Source organism: Rana temporaria, chromosome 5, assembly GCF_905171775.1.
Source record: "Rana temporaria chromosome 5, aRanTem1.1, whole genome shotgun sequence".
NCBI lineage: Eukaryota > Metazoa > Chordata > Amphibia > Anura > Ranidae > Rana > Rana temporaria.
The window spans coordinates 210323251-210344093 of NC_053493.1; the positions used below are offsets into that span (position 1 = coordinate 210323251).

The 20843-nt window shown below is 45.2% G+C and overlaps 2 protein-coding genes across 6 annotated transcripts in view; one reads left to right on the forward strand and one right to left on the reverse strand.

Moving 5' to 3' along the window:
• NSUN2 (NOP2/Sun RNA methyltransferase 2) overlaps positions 1-14966 on the reverse strand; it is a 67080-nt gene extending 52114 nt beyond the window's left edge. The window contains exons 1-5 of one of the 4 annotated variants that reach the window (XM_040353523.1): positions 14893-14966; positions 14574-14748; positions 11008-11165; positions 8944-9048; positions 8039-8144 (exon numbers count right to left, since the gene is read on the reverse strand). In XM_040353523.1, coding sequence (XP_040209457.1) covers positions 8039-8144; positions 8944-9048; positions 11008-11165; positions 14574-14675 — 471 coding nt within the window. In that variant the 5' untranslated portion in view covers positions 14676-14748; positions 14893-14966. Of the gene's footprint in view, positions 1-8038; positions 8145-8943; positions 9049-11007; positions 11166-14573 lie in introns of all 4 variants that reach the window. The other 3 variants (XM_040353522.1, XM_040353525.1, XM_040353524.1) reach the window with 3 other exon arrangements.
• A 322-nt stretch (positions 14967-15288) lies between these two features.
• The window catches only part of SRD5A1 (steroid 5 alpha-reductase 1), a 93591-nt gene continuing 88036 nt past the window's right edge, over positions 15289-20843 (forward strand). The window contains exon 1 of one of the 2 annotated variants that reach the window (XM_040353526.1): positions 15289-15660. In XM_040353526.1, coding sequence (XP_040209460.1) covers positions 15377-15660 — 284 coding nt within the window. In that variant the 5' untranslated portion in view covers positions 15289-15376. The remainder of the gene's footprint in view (positions 15661-20843) is intronic. The other variant, XM_040353527.1, reaches the window with a different exon arrangement.

Below are 20843 nucleotides of genomic sequence, written 5' to 3' on the forward strand. Positions count from 1 at the left end.
AGTGGTTGTAAACCCTTCCATATACCCAAGTGATACACAGATGGAAAAAAAATTCTCCTACACAAGTTGTATCCCCTACATATGATGTACATTGGTTATCTGCAGTCCTCCCCTCTACATCTGTTCAAAGTGCAGAATTTATAAAGCTTGTCTGAGAGTTCAGAGAGAAAAAAAATAAAAAAGGAGGCTGAAATAAGTGAGAACTCAGAGCTGATTGGAGGGAATGGACACACCCCTTTCCAGACAGCACACTGGAACAGAGCTAAGGCTGACAATCTGCTGGAGCTTCCTTCCCCATCACCATTTTTCTCTTGCGTCGGGAAAACTTGTCAGAAGTGATCCATACTGATAACAGAAGACTAAAGAAGCAAACAAATGACACTTAGGTGTACATTTATCAAACATTGATAATTTATCTCATTTCAGTTCTCAGCAGTTCTGAGAAAAATCTTCTCCTGGCACCCTGTTTATGAAGCCCAGAACATTTGTTCTCAGAAGGAGAATAGATGAGAAGTTTTTCCTCTGAGAACACCTGAGATCTGAGTAGAAGAGGGAGGGGCTGCCTGTGATCTCCTGAGAAACTTGTGTGATTACAGAGCAGCAGAGTTTTAAAAGCGAAACCAAAGTTAAATAGGCTGTGTAATTACATGAAAATAAAAAGCGCTTTTTTAACTCTGTTTAAATGTGTTTTTAATTACTAATATTGGCATTATTTATGCATATTTTGGCTTTTTTTTTTTTTTTTTAACATGGCATATTTTTTTAACATACATCTGGCCGTAGGTTTTTTTATTGTGCATTTTTTTTAAAAAACACACATTTTGGCACAGGTTATAAGACGCATTTTGGTATGGTTTGTAATGCTTTGGCGCTTTTTTTAGCATATAGTTTGACACCTTTTTAACGTGCATTTTGATTTGCTTTTTATGCATATTTTGGCAAACCACACATTTGCTAGCCACTTTTGGGATGCCATTAACAATTAATGACACCGCAAGCATATCATGCATTTTGCATGCGTTTCTGGAACGCACTCCAAAACGCAGGTAAAGAAATGAGACAAAATGCATGTTAAAAAAAAAAAAAAAGCACCAAAATGTACATTTTGGGCATGGAGCATTGTGCATTTTTTCAATGTGCATTTTGGCAAGTTGTTAGAGTATTTGTCAAATGACAAAATGTGTGGCAAAATGCATGTTTGCTAACTGCATTTGGGTGCCATTAACAATGAATGGCACCCAAAAACACATTGCGTATTTTGACAGAATTTTAGAGCAATTTGGAATCTTGGAAAGAATTGCACAATTCTGCAATGCTCAGATGTGAATGGGTCCTAAAAGAAAATACATTATAACTATACTGTGTATGTGTAATACATTACATAAATAAACATATATAGTTATTTATATCAATCTTTAAGCTTGCTTTTGCTGATATTAGGAGGAAAGAAACCTCCTTCACATCATAGCAGCTTCTCACCCATATTCTCAATCTCTGAGCTGGAGAATCTGGGACGGAGATATTTTACAGAGATAGCCAGTGAGATCCTCAGATCTCACCTTCATAAACTGGTCATCTGTGTAAAAGTGAATGACAGAAGGGTGTGTCTTGTGATGAGAAGTGAAAAACCTACGTTAGATCTACCGGTAACGGTATTTCTACGAGCCTTCCAGGACGGCACACCAGAGAGATAAGGGCTCCTCCCACAGGAAACACAATCAATTGACAAGTTTGTTATAAGTTCCCACCCACCCCCTTGCTCCTCAGTATTTAATAAAGTAATCTTGAACTGGTTCACAAGGGGCACCCCATCGGTACTTACCATTTAGCATATAGCTTACTAGGGTTGTCCAGATACCGATACCAGTATCGGTATCGGGACCGATACCGAGTATTTGCGGGAGTACTCGTACTCGCGCAAATACCCCCGATACCTAAATAGAATACTCCCCCCCCCCCTTTCCCCCCCCGCCGCTGCCGCCGCATCGCGCCGCCGCATCGAGGGACATGGCTAGAGGGACATTGCTGCATATGTGAGGGACATGACTAGAGGGACATTGCTGCATATGTGAGGGACATGGCTGCATATGTGAGGGACATGGCTAGAGGGACATGGCTGCATATGTGAGGGACATGGCTAGAGGGACATTGCATATGTGAGGGACATGGCTAGAGGCACATTGCTGCATATGTGAGGGACATGGCTAGAGGGACATGGCTGCATATGTGAGGGACATGGCTAGAGGGACATGGCTGCATTTGTGAGGGACATGGCTGCATATGTGGGGGGACATGGCTGCATTTGGGGACACATTTAAAAAAAGTATCGGTATTCGGTAACGGCGACTACTTGAAAAAAAGTATCGGTACTTGTACTCGGTCCTAAAAAAGTGGTATCGGGACAACCCTATAGCTTACCTTTCTTCACATAGGGTGGGTAGTAGGCCTGCCGTCCTGGAAGGCTCGTAGAAATACCGTTACCGGTAGATCTAACGTAGGTTTTCTCCTACGCCTTCCAGGACGGCACACCAGAGAGGATATAAAAGGACCTCAGGCCTACCTCAGGGTGGGACCACAGCTTGGAGGACCTTCCGACCGAAAGCCAGGTCTTGCTGTGACAACAATTCTACCCGGTAGTGTTTCAGGAAGGTGTGATGACTTGACCAGGTAGCCGCACTACGGATCTGGTCCCAGGAGGCACCTGCTCTCTCCGCCCAAGATGTCGCCAGAGATCTGGTTGAATGAGCTTTGATATTAAGTGGAGCTGGTTCTCCTGCACACCGATAAGCCTCTGCAATAGCTTCTCTAATCCATTTTGAGACTGATGGCCTTGAGGCCTGCAATCCCTTCCTGACTCCACCATAAAGGATTAGGAGATGGTTAGATTTCCTGAAACTTTTGGTTCTCTCTAAATATATAAGAAGACATCTTCTTACGTCCAAACAGTGAAACTTAAATTCCTTCTCGTTCTTTGGTTCTGAACAAAAGGACGGCAATATCATTTCTTGCGTCCTGTTGAGTAAGGATGCTACTTTAGGTAGGTATAAGGGATCTGCCCTAAGAGTGACCCTGTCTGGTTGCACCCTAAGAAAAGGCTCTTTCATGGACAGAGCTTGCAGATCTCCCACCCTCCTGGCTGTAGTAATAGCTAACAAAAAAGCTAATTTTAACGTAAGGAACCTAAAGGAAACTTTCTCTAAAGGTTCAAAAGGGGGCATAGATAATGACTCTAATACCCTAGTAAGGTCCCATGGTGGACAGAAGCTTTTAAGGACGGGGGACATTCTTTCCCTAGCTAGTAAGAACCTCTTAACTAGGTCGTCCTTCGCTAATCTTTTATCCAGGTACACAGAGAGGGCAGCTACCTGTACTCGCAGGGTGCTAACCTTAAGCCCGGCGTCTGCTCCATCCTGGAGAAAATCCAGGATAACCGGAACCGACTGGGAAGACTCTAGTCTTTTTCTACTCCAGGTCTGGAAAGTTTTCCATATTTTTAAGTAGATCTTTCTGGTGACCGGCTTTCTACTTGTAAGGAGAGTATTAATCACCTTTTCTGAACAACCTTTTTGTTTCAGAATCTGGCGCTCACTAACCAGGCTGTTAGCTGAAAGAACTCTGGTCTCGGGTGAAACACTGGACCCTGTCTGAGAAGATCTGTCCTGGCTGGGAGTCTCAGAGGTTCTGCTACTGACATGAACCTCAGATTCGCAAACCATGTCCTCCTTGGCCACCATGGGGCAATAAGGAGGACCTGACCGGGGGACTTGCTGACTTTCTGGAGTACCCGCGGAATTAGCGCCAGGGGTGGGAAGGCGTAGGCCATTCTGAAGTGCCAGTTCTGGGACAGCGCGTCCAGGCCCTCGGAGTCCCGTTCTACGGAGGTTGAGAAGTACCTGTTCACTTTCCTGTCCTTCCGGTTCGCGAACAGGTCTATGTCTGGTTCGCCAAACTGAAGAACTAGGGCCTGAAAGACCTCGGGATTCAATTCCCATTCCCCCTGTCTTAATTGTTGGCGACTGAGGAAGTCCGCTTCTATGTTGGCTGTCCCCTTTATATGTATGGCTGAGATGGAGGTGACATTTTTCTCTGCCCAACCCAGAATTTCCATGGTTAGTTCCAATAGGGGACCGGATCTGGTACCGCCTTGGTGATTCAGGTAGGCCACTACTGTAGCGTTGTCTGAGCTCACCTGGACCTCCCTGTCTGACATCTTGTTGGAAGGCCTTCAGGGCTTCTCCTACTGCTCTGAGTTCCCTGGCATTGGAAGATTGACGAGCTAGGAGGTAGCACCATCTTCCTTGGGCTTTCCCCCCCCCCCCCCATGTGGGCACCCCACCCCCATGTGCTGGCATCCGTAGTCAATTTTACCGGATCCCATTGTGCCCAAGGTCGACCTTCCCTTAGGTTTTGGTGACTGGTCCACCACTCTAGGGATGACAGGACCTGAGGGGTGAGTAAAATTTCCTGATCCAGGGATTCCTTCTTCTTGTCCCAAGAGGACAGAAAGAAAAAATGGAGTATCCTTGCATGTAATTGGGACCAGACTACTGCTGGTATGGATGCCGACATTAAGCCTAGGACTCTCATAACTGACCTCCTGGGAAGTCTGGGGAATCTCACCAGATTCTCTGCTGCTGACGCTAATTTTTTTATTTTTTCTTCTGGCAGGAAGAGCGTCTGAAGCCTGGAGTCTATAGTGTAGCCCAGAAATATTTTTACCTGTTCTGGTATGAGGGAGGACTTCTCTAAATTGATAATCCAGCCTAGGCTTTCCAAGAACTCCATCACCCTGTTGGTATCCCTCTGAACCTGTGACTCTGTCTGACCGGAGATCAGTAGATCGTCCAGGTATGGTATAAGGCATATCCCTTGAAGATGTAGGAAGGCTACTGCCTCTGCCAGTATCTTTGTAAAGATTCTGGGGCTGGAGGTTAGGCCGAAGGGCAGCGCCCTGAACTGCCAATGAAAGATTTCCTCCCCTACCACCACCGCAAACCTCAAAAAGGCCTGATGGTCCACGTGAATTGGCACGTGCAAATAGGCGTCTTTCAGGTCTATGGTTGTCATGTAGGTTTCCTTCATGAGGTTCTTTCTTACTGAGTAAATACTCTCCATGGAAAACTTCTTCTGTTCTAAAAATCCGTTTAGTTTTCTCAGGTTTACTATCAGGTGGAATTTTCCTGATGGTTTCTGAACCAAAAACACGTGGGAATAGAACCCCCGGTATTGCTGTTCCACTGGCACTGGTGTTATTACTAGTTGCTCTGCCAATTCCTGAATCCCTTCCAAGAGGGCCCTTCTTTTTAGGGTATCCTTGGGGAGCTGCGTGAGGGTGATCATAGGGGGGGGGGGGAGGTGACAAATTCCAGGCGGAACCCATCCCTTATAAGCTTGTGTATGTAGGGACTGTCTGAAATATTTTCCCACTGTTGTACAAACTGGGACAGCCTCCCCCCTACTTTGACCTTGGCGTCACTTGGTCTGTTTAGCATCAGCCTTGGCAGAGGGAAAGAGCAAGTTTATTCTTTTTGTTCCCTTTGCCATAAAACCAGCGCCTATTGGGTTCTCTTTTATACTTCTGCTTGTTTTGCCCCTGGGGGCCTCGAAAAGTCTTCTTAAACCCATCTTTCTTAGGTTTCACAGGGAATTTCTTTCCCTTTTCTGAAGACCTAGCTAGTACATCATCCAATCCTTGGCCAAACAGAAGTGAACCCTGGAAAGGGAGTCCACACAGTTTTCCCTTTGATGTGACATCCCCATCCCAGGCCTTAACCCAGATAGCTCGCCTGGACGAGTTGATCAAGGCCGCTGTCTTGGCTGAAGCTTTAGCAGTTTCCAAAGCGGCATCTGCCAAGTATGCGACAGCTTTTCCTATCAAAGATAGAGACCCCAAGATTTCCTCTGACTCTGTAAACTGGCCGAGGTGTTCTGCCAGTTTCTCTACCCATAGGTCTGCATTCCTGGCTACACAGGTCGCAGCTAAGGCTGGGGCCATAGAAGCTGTGTTAGCCTCCCAGGCTTTTCTTAGGAGTGATTCGGCCCTACGATCCATTAGGTCTTTAATACTGCCAGCATCTTCAAATGAGAGGTCTGACTGTTTAGTGACCTGAGACAGGGCCGCATCCAGTTTTGGAAGTTTAAAGAAAACTTCCCCAACTGATTGCCTTAAGCCCGGCGTCCTCATAGGGGGGGGGATCCTTCCTCCTGAGACATGACTGAGTCTCTATCCTCCTCACCCTCTGAGCTATGTCTAGTGACCTGGCTCATGACCTCACTTTCCTCTTCCTCCTGATCATGAGAAAAGATCTGGGAGGGTAGGAAAGGGGTACTGGGTCCTGCAACAAGCCTTCCCTGAGAAATCAAAGTCTCTCTAGGGACCGGTTCCTCTGTGCTAGGGCCTGTGGCTGCTTGTGTAGCCGTCTCCCTGAAAGCTCTAACCGTGGCCAACATTTCAGACTGCATTGACAAGAGAAAATCTTTCATCATGGCAGCTGCCTCCTTCCCAGCCAACTGGTTAATACACTTGTGGCAGAAGGGTTTGGTGTAGGATTTTGGGAGCTTATCTTTACAGTTTCCACATTTTTTAGAGGAACTACCACTAGCAGATGCTGAGGATTGAGCAGAGGCCCCCTGGGTTTCACCGGGAGATTCTGTTAGAGAGGGAACATAATAAAACAACCATGTTATTTCTTCCCCCTTCTGAGCTGCAGGCTGTACTAGGGAGAAAAGAGAGAGAGAACGAGGAAGGCAGCCGTTACCAGCTGCATCCTGCGACTCGGGAACTCTCACTCTCCCCTTTTCTCCCTTTCCAGGAGGGACTGTACTCACCGACCCCCGATCTGGATTTGGTAGCCGCAGCGCTAGTCTTCCCTTCCTCTTCCATCATGAGGAGGTTGACTGGGTCCTTGGCTTGCCGGTACCTGTTGCAGGGTTTATCCGCTGCCGACCCCACCGCTCCACGCTGCCCTCCACGCCGAAGCGTCACTTCCGGGTTGCCGTGTAGGGAACGCCCACTCTCCGGTGACGCGCTTCCTGTACCTCCGAACGAGGTCTGGAGCGCAATGCTCCTCTGCAAACCCCCCCAGGAAGAAGAGATTAGCAGCGTGGCGGATTTTTGTGCAGAGGGACGATGGCTTTTTCACCACAGCTCAGAGCGTCCATGCCTGTCTTTGTGGCGACCTGTGAGCGACCGAAGCCAACAGGTCAGTTCAGCTCTCCCCGGCCTCCCTGAACCTGCCTCAACAGGGGTACCCTTCGACCTCACCGTCTCCAGGTAATATAAAACAACAAACGTGCCGCTGTGTTCGGGAGAAACACAATCAAAATACTGAGGAGCAAGGGGGTGGGTGGGAACTTATAACAAACTTGTCAATTGATTGTGTTTCCTGTGGGAGGAGCCCTTATCTCTCTGGTGTGCCGTCCTGGAAGGCGTAGGAGAAAACATGTTCTCCACTCCTCATCTCAGCTTCATAAACTGGTACACCTGAGAGATCAGCCGTGATCATCAGGATCTCAGCTCTTCTCGGTTTCATAAACGTACACCTATGTGATCTGACTTGAGACAAGTACACACTATAGAGGGATATGCTTTGTTGATATATCATGTCTTAGGCTTGCAACCACTTTAAGCACTTTTCAAACTCAGCTTAAACCAACATTTTAGAGGTGCAGCTAGAAACCACTGGGATTTACATCTTCCTTGATAATAATGCATCTCTACTTTAGATTACTACACATTTTAATAGTATGGAAACTTTAAACGTTTTTATAGCATATACAATGCTTACATATGAACAGGTTAGGATTGCTGCTTGTATTTTCACTTGTTAACCTCGCTAAACAAAATCAAAGAAAACTCCAAAATGTGACACTTGTTCAGAAAGCTACAAAACAGGACAGAATGTTCTTATCTATGTAACTTCTGTGGTTACACAATCCTAATAGCAACATTACAGTTTTATTAGGTATTTAAAAATTTACCTATAGGAAAAAAAAAACTCCCATTATCACACAGAAAACACAAAATAAATTTACTTACTGACTCTGTCTCACTGATAAGAAATTGGTGAAATTTCTCCAAGTCTGGTGACTTGCGGATTATTTTCCTACTCAAGTTTGTGTGCCAGGCAAGCTCATCAGGGTACCTAAAAAATAAAGGGGGGGGGGGACAACATTTTGTGAATTCCTCATCTCAGGAGTACAGCATAGGACAAAGGGCTTGTAGTTATCGACCATGTTTACTGTATATGCAGGCTAAGTTTCGGTTACTGGACACTGGCAAAAGAACTTACTGGGGCCGTTGTAGCACATGCTCATATAGCTGAAGCTACATGCAGTTTACACAGTGCTTAGAGACAAAGCAGCACCTAGTAAAATATTTTGTTTGGATCAGCTTGGTCCAAACTTAAGTCATAGGAAACAAGGAAATTAGCTTTTGGCCCCTTTTACACATACGGGCCCAGTTTGTCATCTATCCGTTGACGTTTGAAAAACTGATATCCATTCATCTGTATGAAAAAACAGATGTAAACAGATGATCGACTATTTACATCAGTTTGCTGATCCATCAACATCTGTTTTTTTTTTTTTTTAAACGGATCAGTGCCCATTTTTGTTCTTTTAACAAAAAAACAGAACGCATGAATTTTCATCCATTTTTACATTGGTAGTACGTGTAAAAACACTGATGTTAATACCAAAGAGAAACAGATAAAACACTGATCCAAACACCTGCAAGGCAATGGCATAATGTGCTAGTATGCAACATAACTGACTGCTTTCAGGGTGAATATCTCCTAAACAGTGCACGTTTAGGAGATATTCATTTTACCTACAGGTAAGCCCTATTATAGTTTATTACCGCTTTAAAGTAGTACAAGAAAACATAAGAATGCATATGGCTCCTAAAAAGAAGTATCCTTTCTATGACAGTAAATAACTTACCAGCTCAGTGGTTGGGGAGCCTCTATCTTCTGACCATCCACTTCAATATCTTGCAACTCCTTGAAGTATTTTTCTTTCAAACAGTGTAAAATTTCTTTAGCATGGCTAAAGAGGAAAAAAATAAGTTTATTAAATACAAATGCCGTAATAAATGCAACTACAAATTCCCTGAAAACTAGGGATGTTAAAGGGTCACTAAAGGAAAAAATGTGATCCTTTAAATTTTTTTTTTTTAATCGACTAATTTAAAGCGGATGTGCCACTAAAAAAATATATTAAAAGCCAGCAGCTACAAATACTGCAGCTGCTGACTTTTAATATAAGGACACTTACCTGTCCTGGAGTCCAGCGCCGATCGCAGCAGAGGAAGAGCGATCGCTCGTCACCCTGCTGCTCCCCCCTCCATCCACGGTGAGGGAACCAGGAAGTGAAGCGCTCCGGCTTCACTGCCCGGTTCCCTACGGCGCATGCGCGAGTCGCGCTGCGCCCGCCGATTGGCTCCCGCTGTGTGCTGGGAGCCGAGTGTTCCCAGCATACAACGGGGGACGGACGGGAAGCGGAGAAAAAACCCGTCTTTTGCCCGTATCGTAGGGCCGGAAGTGGGTGCAGATACCTGTCTGTAGACAGGTATCTGCACCCCCCTCCCCCCTGAAAGGTGTCAAATGTGACACCGGAGGGGGGGAGGGTGCCGATCAGCGGGACTCCACTTTAGAGTGGAGATCCGCTTTAAATTATAACGCACATACATTTTTTCGGATCACCACCATATATAGTCCCCACTGTAATATCCACAGACATCTCCCCCACTTTAATATGGTTCAAATCGCCCCACTGTAATATGGTCCACATCTCCCCCACTGTATAGGAAGATTAGTGCTTGCTTCATCTTACCAGAGAAGCCGGCCGAAAACGAGCAGTTGAGGCCGGGTGATGACGTCAGCGTGCCTCTCTAGGCTCACCTAGGCCGCCGCCGGGTGGACCAAGATGGCCACCACTCCGGAAGCTAGGCCGAAGCCTTATGGCCGAGGCAGCAGTGGTGCTCAGCGGATCACGTAGTGTGCCGATACACATATGGTGACCCGTTCAGATCACGGATTTACGATCAGTTGATCGGTTGCACCACTAGTACCGATCAAAAGAATTTTGACGATAAAAATTCCTCGATTAATCGTACATTTTTGTTGAACTTCCACAGCCCTACAGAAACCCCATTGCTAGGATTTAAAGCTGAATTCTAGGTATGAATTTTATTGCAGTTTCTTTGGTCCAGTCTTCTGGAACACATCCCAGGTCCCAGAAGACTAGGGGACCATTCACAAGGTCCAGCGCTGGGTCGTGCATTTGCAGTAGGAAACCAGCTGTGAAGCAGCAAGGCTCCACTTCCTGTTTCCTTACTTGCTATGCCTGCAACTGCACCAGAAGCCAATTGAAAGATTGGTTTGGGCGAGGACACCGCTAGATACCAGGACAGTTATTAACAGTCACCAGCTATAGTATGTGTAGTTGCTGACTTAATTTTTTTTGGGGGGGGGAGCCTGGAGCTCCTCTAACTCAATTCTAGGACTAAATTTGACCTTGTTTTTAAAGGTAACCTAGATCTGTTAATATTATATATGGTACAATGTACAGTTAATACACTGCTCTATTTTCTTATTACAAGATGACAAAGGGTCAAAAACATTTTTTTTCATGATTTTCCTTTTTAAATTTCTATATTTAACACCACTTGCATTCTTCTACCACAGTGATCACTACAACCAGCAAACCCAACTTTTTTTTGTAAGGAGCAGCACTGTGTTCTGTATGATGTACTCAGAACTAGCATTATGCAGGGGTGCGCACTGCTAGTTCTCACACAGAATGTTCATATTCTCATTATAAGTGGAATCATGCCTGAGAATACAGATAGATTGTAGGAATGAGTGGGGGGGGGGGGGTGAGTTTCAAATATGGGTAGTTATTCACTAAAAAAAAAATTACATTTTTGTTTGAAATACAGGATTTTACACTGGTAGCCCCTTTCCTTTTGTTTTAATATTTTTCCTTGCACACAGCAACATGTACCTTTTGTATCCAGTAATTCTTATTGTGGCTGGGAGAGGTTCCCTGAGGGCAGACATAAACTGCTCCCATTCACCTTCAGGCACAATCTTCAGTTCTTGGTAATAATGTTCAAAGAGTTTGTTTTCTTTTACGATTTCAGTATAGCCAACTTCCCAGGCCTTAAGAGAACACAAAGTAATAGATTAAATCAAGCAATAAATTCTTACACTATAAAGGAGTAACTTTTTTTTATTTTTTATTACCACTTCAGACTCACCTAGAAAGGACAGCGAGACTTGCTCACGTTTTTTTTGCCCATAACGTCTCTTCAAAGGATATAAAGAGTAACTTAAGCTGCATTTCATTAACCACTTAAAGTGGATGTAAACTCGATTTTTTTTTGCTGTCACAATGTAGAGTAAAAGATTTCCTATCATCTGTGCCCAGTCTTGCCACAAAGAGTTAATCCAGCTCTGAGCAATCCTCTTAATGTTCAGTGAGATAAAACAGACAAAAAGAAGAATACTTTTGTCTGTTCTTCCCACTTGCTGTGATGACAGGTTATTTACATATCTCATGCACTAGCCTGAGACCGGCATTTTTTTAATTCCCACCCCCACTTTTTTTCCCGAAGTCATGTGGTTACTTTTCTGGATTTTGACTGGATGTTAGTGATCATTGCTGAATTTAGTGTAAGGAATATACAGGATAAAATGCATGTTGACAAGGGGAGTGTAGAGGTGGGCGGGGAGGCTACTGACATCACGACTCCACCCACGAGCTCCAGACAACCGACCCACCCACAGAATCTGCAATTTTTCAGTTCTTATAACAGACAGAGGGGATACATTTGACAGCTAAGGATACATGCAGGAGACAAGCCTCTTTGAGATCCGCTCAAGCGGTCTTGCATACACACGGTCACACCAAATTCTGACTGTCAAGAACGGGGTGACGTACAACACTACGACGAGCCGAGAAAAATTAAGTTCAATGCTTCTGCGCATGCATCGACTTGATTCTGAGAATGCATGGCTTTCAGTCTTTCGGAATTGCATCCAGACGAACGGAAGTTTTTTCATCGGAAATGTTCTCCAATTCCGTCGGAATTTGCGACAGAAAAGGTCCGATGGGGCATACACACGGACGGAATATCCAATGAAAAGCTGCCGTCTGACTTTCTGTCGGAAATTCCGCTTGTGTGTACAAGGCATTAGGGAATAAAATGTCAGTCATTGCAATACTTTGTCACACTGTATTTACACAGCATTTTTACAAGTGCAATTTTTGGGTAAAATTTATAAAAAAAAAAAAAGTGTGAAAGATAATGTTACACTGGGTAAATTAATACCCATGCGTCAAAATTGTCATGCTTCAAATTGCACCCGCTCGTGGAATGGCGACAAATTTTGGCACTTAACCTCTAGATCTAGAATTATTGCTCTCGCTCCAATGCACGGGCTCGGCAGGGCACTTTAAATTCTTTATTATTTTACTTGTTTTTTTATACTGTACATTTAAAAAATAAAAATAAAAAACATTTGGGTCACGTTTATTCCCATTACAAGGAATGTAATACATCCCTTGTAATAGAAAAAAAGCATGACAGGAACTTTTTAATGCGAGATCTGTGGTCAAAGACCTCATCAGATCTCACATTTACACTTGCATGCAAAATTGATATATTATATATTCCCCTTTAAGACCATTGGGTGAAAGTGACACTTGACGACGCTTCCATCATCCAATGGTAAGGAGCTGAGTGGGGGGGGGGGCCCCCATCTTTCCCTCACTAAACCAGCCTCACAGGGAAAAGGACCCAAACTCTCTGCCGCTACTGACGGCTGTGGTGACCGGCGGAGATGACCACCTCTCCCGTCCCCAATAAAAGTGATCTTGCAGCGAATCCACTACAAAGACCACTTATCTGAAAGAGGACCGTCCGCCGTTTAAAAAAAATACATGCCATAACAACGGTATTTAGCATCAAAGTACCAACGTAATACGACGGTGGGCGGTCGGTAAGTGGCTAAGTAGCAGAAAAAAGTAAATCATACTTCTTAGCAATGCAAAAACTATTTAGGGAAAAAAAAGGAAGCCAGAGTATGGCCTTTCATGCACACACGCATCATCAGGACAATGATTTATACTCCTGATGTGTGTATGCGTGTAACAGCTGTAGAGGGCCATTACTATAAAATGCCTGAGGTCATGGCCGCCACCGTTTCAAATTGGGAGGACTTTGTGTAAGCGCAAGATTACTATTTCACACATGATGTTTTGCATTCGAGGTCCTGCCGCCATTATCCCTGGTTGGATTGGCTTTTTATGCAAGTGCGATAGGCACAATTGCTGTATAAATTTTGTTTTTATACTGGTTCACCAATAAATACTGCACCATGAGATTTTCATTTTTTTCATTGGTGAGTTACTACTACAGATGGGCTATGCTGAGCCATTTTTACCATGAAAAATAAAACTTCTTGGTCACGATTCATGCACTTGGATACATTCTGAAAAGGGTCCTGCGATTCAGGTAGAGGGGATAAGTGCGAGCTAATGACTACATAACTGATGACCTGGATCTTATCAAACGCACCATTGCGTCATTAGACAGCAACTATATCTGGCGAGTGTGTTTTTCTGACATTGGCGGAGGTCGCCCTAGGTGATTGAATCACTAGAGGGAGATTACCTGAACCATATCACTTGATATTTCTACATAAGAACTATTCTAGGTTTGATTCTTTGGAATATTTTTAATGTCACTCACTTTTATAACACAGTCTTCTGCTAAAAGCTGCAATTTTTTCTAAATGCAGAATGATGTTCCTCAATGTAAAATTGCAAAGACTATAAATATATCATCTACAGTACATAATATTAACCGGTTAACGCCCGCCGCATGTACATATATGTCCACAGAATGGCTCGTACAGGCAGATGGGCGTACATGTACATCCCCTCCTTGCCGCGGGTCGGATCGGGAACCCCCCCACCCGGTATATGCGGCGGGCGCTAACCCGCGGGCAGCGATCCCGGGCGACGGCGCGGCTATTCGGCCATTCGCTCCATCGCGATCGCTCCCCGGAGCTGAAGAACGGGGAGAGCCGTATGTAAACACGGCGTCCCTGTGCTTCACTGTGGCGGCTGCATCGATCGAGTGATCCCTTTCATAGGGAGACTCGATCGATGACGTCAGTCCTACAGCCACACCCCCCTACAGTTGTAAACACACACTAAGTGAACACTAACTCCTACAGGGCCCCCTGTGGTGCGCATCGGACACACACTGTGACTGCTGTGTTTTTCGAAGAGCCAAACACAGGGGCCCTTTACCAAGTGATCAGCTGTGTCTAACCACAGCTGATCACATGTAAACAGACTTTCCCATTATCGTCAGCGCAGCCTCCATAGGGCGCACCGCGTCAGCGCAGCCTCCACAGGGCACACCGCGTCAGCACATGTCATATGGGTACAGTGTTACATGGCAAGGTGTGACCGCACTAAAAGATGAAAATTTACGTGGGCAGGAAGGGGGTGAAGTGATATGAATCCCATATTAATATGAACCAATTAGAACTTACCGCCTGCTCTCTGGCCCGGCGCCTCTCCTCCTCCTCAGCGGGGGTCCTCTGCACTGCAGGCCGCTGATCCTTACGCCGATTCCGCCGATTATTGCGCCCCATTCCCGCAGTAGCAGCTCGCACGCAGTACTTGGAAAGTGTGACTAACAGAGAGAATATCCCCAGCCTGCAGATCCTAATGTACAGGAAGACACAGAGAATGTACACAGTTATAGGCGTATGATCCCGGCAGCTGAACTCCTTCTATTCCATAGGAGCGGTATACTTTGTAGCGGATCACTGACTCCGGAACACACGTGTAGACGCACCAAACTCCTACCTGACCGCACCGCTGACGTAAAAACTACGGGAGCCGCGTGAGTCCGTGCAAAGGAAGTCCGAGCTGCCAACCAATCACGAGGCAAGCCTCGCCGCCCTGTCAGCTGTCTCCTTCCGCCATCTTTGAAAAGGGCAAAAGTGGCAAAAATATATTTATTATATACAGTTTATGGAGGCAAAAATAAGTGTTGGTTATTGTGCAGCTGTTATCTCTTCGGAAGACATGCATTGCTATGCCATGTATTATCAGCAGCGGCGACCGCGCCAACTTACGTCTTGAACAGACCACACTAGCCTTAGGAAAGTTCACTGGCGTGAGTGGATAACGTCGCCGCCCACTAATGCCTTCTGCCATTCTGATTCGCTGGAAGTTGACATAGGTTTTTGCCCCCTCGTCGGCGATTGGATGTTGCTTAGTAGCGGCGGGGTATATGGTATAGCGGTGGTGAGTGATTAGTTAATCGGAGTGAGATCGGAGGTCTGTAATGATGCTTGAGCTGGTGGAAGATGAGGCCCGCCTGCTGGACCTTCTGTCCCTGCTCATGGTTCTGATGGGACTCTTATCATTTGCATTACTGAGGTGTATCCGTGTGCCTTATGGGCGCTATGCCAGCTCGGCGTTTGGGCCGCCGGTTCCTGTGAGGTTGGCTTGGTTTATCCAAGAGCTGCCATCCTTGGCTGTGCCCTTGTATTATGTGTCAGTACATCCTGATCTACCGACACCCGCCCTACTCCTGATGGGACTCTTCATCTGTCACTACATGCATCGGTATGGAGACTTCTATTACTTCTAATCATTGCAATGTACAACTAAAAACAAACTTCTTTTTCATATGTATAGAGTGGACTCATCGGATCCCCCTGATGAAGCTGAAGTTGGCTCCTTATTCTGCTTCGTGTTCATCCGATTGTGTGTGGGGACCGCCCTGTCATCTGCCGGCTCAGCGGGGATCAACGGAGCGATCCCCGCTGAGCAGGCGGATATATAAGGAACGGATCCTCACAAGATCCGATGGTGTGAAAGGGCCCTAAGGCAGGGCTCGACAAAATCTGGGCGCCCAGTCGCAATTACGACAATAGATAGCGACTTGGCGCCTGGGGAAGCTTAGGCCTGCAGAAGGCCGCAAAGCCGCGGCCTCAATTACCAGCTGGCGCGGGCCCAACCTGATCACATGGCGGGGGAGGTGGGGGCGCACAGAGACACAGGATACCCCATCCTGTGTCTCCGTGCACCCCCACCTCTCGCGCCGGACGGTAATTGAGGCTGCGGCTTTGCAGCCTTCTGCAGGCCTAAGCTTCCTTCTGTGATCTGGCGTCATCTTGTGGTGGCCGTTGGCATGACAAGTAAAAGAGCAATTCTAATGTGTTCTTCACTGCCATCTCCTTCCCTCTAATTAGAACTCCCAAACATTATATATATTTATTTTTTATTCTAACACCCTAGAGAATAAAATGGCGGTCATTGCAATACTTTCTGTTACACCGGATTTGCGCAGCGGTCTTACAAGCGCACTTCTTTCGGGGAAAAAATACACTGTTTTAAATTTAAAAAATAAGACAACCGTAAAGTTATCCCAATTTTTTTTTTTATATTGTGAAAGATAATGTTACGCCGAGTAAATTGATACCGAACATGTCACGCTTCAAAATTGCGTACGCTCGTGGAATGGCGACAAACTTTTACCCTTTAAAATCTCCATAGGTGACGTTTAAAAAGTTCTACAGGTTGCATGTTGGGAGTTACAGAGGAGGTCTAGAGCTAGAATTATTGCTCTCGCTCTACCAATTACAGCGATACCTCACATATGTGGTTTGAATACAGTTTACATATGCGGGCGCTACTCACGTATGCATTCGCTTTTGCGCGTGAGCTCGGCGGGACGGGGCGTGTCTTCTGGCTCCTAACTTTTTTAGCTGGCTCCTAGATTCCAGCATAATAGATGGACCGCATAACAGAATCCCTCCTTAGAAAGGCTTGGGAAGCTAATACAGAAGCCATGGGTCCAGCCTTGGCAGCAGCCTGTGTAGCCAGGAACACAGATATATGGGTGGAGATGCTTACCGGGCACATGCCCCCGAATAACGATTCTGAGGAGGTTATCGAGTCCCTAACAGTGATAGGGAAGGCTGTTGCCTATTTGGCGGATGCAGCAATTGAGTCCGCAAGGGCTTCAACTAAAACGGCAGCCTTAATCAATTCAGCAAGAAGGGCTGTTTGGATTAAGGCCTGGGAAGGAGATGTGAAATCTAAAGGTAAACTCTGTGGCATTCCCTTTCAGGGTTCACTATTGTTTGGCAAGGGCCTGGATGATGTCCTTTCTAGGTCATCAGAGAAAGGTAAAAAATTTCCAGTTAAACCAAAAAAAGATGGTTTCAGGAAAACTTTTCGAGGGTCCCTGGGCAAGCAAAGCAGAGAACCAAAAAAGAACCCAACAAACGTTGGGGCTTCGGTAAGGGGAATAAAAAGAACAACTTACTTTTTCCCTCTCCCAAAACCGGCGACAAACAATCCAAGTGACGCCAAGGTCAGAGTGGGGGGACGGCTGTCCCAATTTTTACCTTAATGGAAAAAGATTTTGAACAGCTCCTACATTTGCCAAATTATACGAGAAGGTTATCGTTTAGAATTCCTGGCAACACCCCCCTCTATGATCACTCTTACACATCCTCCCAGGGATGCCCTAAAAAGGTCTGCCCTCCTGAAGGGTATCCAGGAATTGGCTGAACAAGTAGTAGTACCAGTACCAAAAGCTCAACAGTACTAAGGATTCTATTCCCACGTATTTGTAGTCCGCAAGCCATCGGGAAAATGCCGTCTGAGAGTAAATCTAAGAAACTTGAACAAGTTTCTGAAATACAAAAGATTTACTATGGAAAGTATCTACTCGGTACGGAAGAACCTCATGAAGGAAGCCTTCTTGGCGACTCTAGACCTCAAAGATGCCTACCTACACGTGCCAATTCACGTGGATTACCAGGCATATCTGAGGTTTGCAGTAGTGGTTGGAGGAGAGGTCCTCCACTGGCAGTTCAGAGCACTACCGTTTGGTCTAACATCCAGCCCAAGGATCTTTACAAAGATCCTAGTGGAGGCAGTGGCCTTTCTGCACCTTCAGGGTATATCCCTCATTCCTTACCTGGACAATCTACTGATCTCCGGACAGTTGGCCTCCCAGGTCATGTTGAATACCAACAAAGCAGTATCAGTCCTAAAAAGTCTGGGTTGGATAATCAATACAGAGAAATCCTCCCTCAAGCCAGAGCAGGTCAAGACCTTTCTGGGTTACATAGTGGACACCAGGCAGCAGAGGCTCTTCTTGCCAGAAGACAAAGTGGCAAAACTGGCCTCAGCGGCAGGGGATCTGATAAAAAACCCCAGGCTCTCCAGAAGAAATGTTCTGTGAACCCTAGGCCTTATGTCAGCAAGTATACCAGCAGTAGTCTGGGCACAACTTCATTCCAGGACACTTCATTTCTTCCTGTCCTCCTGGGACAAGAAGAAAGAGTCCCTGGATCAGGAGATACTGCTCACCCCTCAGGTCTTGTCATCCCTGGAGTGGTGGACAATTCACCAAAACCTAAAGGAGGGACGACCATGGGCTCAGTGGAACCCGGTAAAGGTTACCACGGATGCCAGTTCTTGGGGGTGGGGTGCCCACCTAGGAAAGAAAAAAGCCCAAGGGCAATGGAACAGCTCACTAGCTCGCAGGTCCGGACAAGGCCGCCGATGGACACCGGGCAAGACACCAAAACTGTAAGTAATTAAAAAAAAAAATTCAGGAATTTCACGTCCAGATTAGGGGTGCGCGCTATACACCGGTGTATACGGCGCTGTACGCCTGTGCGCACAATAGGCCGATAAATACGGTATATCCCATTTCTACACTTACACACGCATACATATACCCCAGGGGTTGACAAATTTGCTTGGAATCTGGGAGCCAGCTAAAAAAGTTAGGAGCCAGAAAACGCGCCCCGTCCCGACGAGCTTGCGCGCAGAAGCGAACACATACGTGAGCAGCGACCACATATGTAAACAGTGTTCAAACCACACATGTAAGGTATCGCCGCAATTGGTAGAGCGAGAGCAATAATTCTAGCCCTAGACCTCCTCTGTAACTCAAAAAATGCAACCTGTAGAGTTTTTTTTTTTTTTTTTTTAAACGTCGCCTAAGGAGATTTTAAATCCACGAGCGGACATAATTTTGAAGCGTGACATGTTGGGTATCAATTTACTCGGCGTAACATTATCTTTCATAATATAAAAAAAATTGGGGATAACTTTACTGTTGTCTTATTTTTTAATTAAAAAAAGTGTAATTTTTTTCCCCAAAAAAGTGCGCTTGCAAGACCGCTGCGCAAATACGGCGTGACAGAAAGTATTGCAACGATCGCCATTTTATTCTCTAGGGTGTTAGGATAAAAAATATATATAATGTTTGGGGGTTCTAATTAGAGGGAAGAAGATGGCAGTGAAAAATTACATTAGAATTGCTGTTTAACTTGTAATGCTTAACTTGTAATACCAACGGCTCACCACCAGAGGGTGCCAGCTCACAAAAAAAAGTCGCCAGGACCCTATTTCTAGTCGCCATGGCGACCTGGCGCCCGGGATTTGTCGAGCCCTGATATACCCATACCTTCTACAACCTCCCCATTTTATAGATATACACATACTGTATGTAGAGAGAGATATGTGTGTGTGTGTATATATATATATATATATATATATATATATATATATATATATATATATATATATATATATATATTCTGAAAGATTTCCCATATAAAATTTTGTGTTAAATAGAACCACCATTTATGTATATCCTACTACCAATTTTATATATGTGATAATCCTTACAAACTTCCATCTATTGGCATCCAAGTGCTTTATTGTTTCCCTCTACTTTTCAAGAGTGAAATTATTATTTTTTATTTTTAAAGTATATGTAATCCCCTTTCTTGTAAAACAACCCATACAGTTTAAAATAGAAATGAAAGGTAAAATATTTGTGTATTGATATTAAAAAAAATATATAAATACATTTAGGTAGATTCACAAAGAGTTAGGCCGGCTTATCAGTAGATAAGCCGACCTAACTCAGAATCTACGCCGACTTATGTTTAAGCGTATGCTCAAACAGAGATACGCTTAAACATATCTAAGATACGACGGCTTGCTCCGTCCTATCTTAGATTGCAATATTTTGGATGGCCGCTGGGTGGCGCTTCCATTGCGGTCGGCGTAGAATATGTAAATGAGTAGATACGCCGATTCTCAAACGTACGCCCGGCCGACGCAGTACTTTTTTATGCCGTTTACATAAGAGATAGGCCGCGTAAAGTTAGAGCTAGGCCCTATTGGAATAGTAATGTCAAGTATGGCCGCCGTTCCCGCGTCGAAATTCGATTTTTTTTTTACGTCGTTTGCGTAAGTCGTCCGTGAATTGGGATTTACGTCCACGTCGAAATCAATAGGCCCGTGCTGTGTACTTAGCCGCAATGCACACTGGGAAATGTAGGTGCCCGGCGCATGCGCAGTAAAAAAACGTAAAAAATGTGAGGTCAAGCCTTATTAGCATAAAACACGCCCCCCTCAAACACATTTGAATTAGGCTCCCTTACGCCCGCCGATTTAGGCTACGCCGCCGTAAGTTAGCAGGCAAGTACATTGTGAATCATGTACTTGCCTCGCTAACTTACGGCGGTGTAGCTTAAATTCCTTAAGCTACGCCGCCGCAATGTATGTGAATCTAGGCAATTGTTCCCCCATTTTTTTTTTTTTTTTTTTTTTTTTTAATAGGTGCTCATATAACCTCTGTTCTCAGCTGCATAGAGAAGTGAGGGAGGAGAAACAGCAGGACACTGATCTTTCCAGTGAATGGCTGTGCAGGGGGGGCATATCAGCACAAGTTTGATCGTCGAAGCAGAGCAGGCTGAGCATAGCTA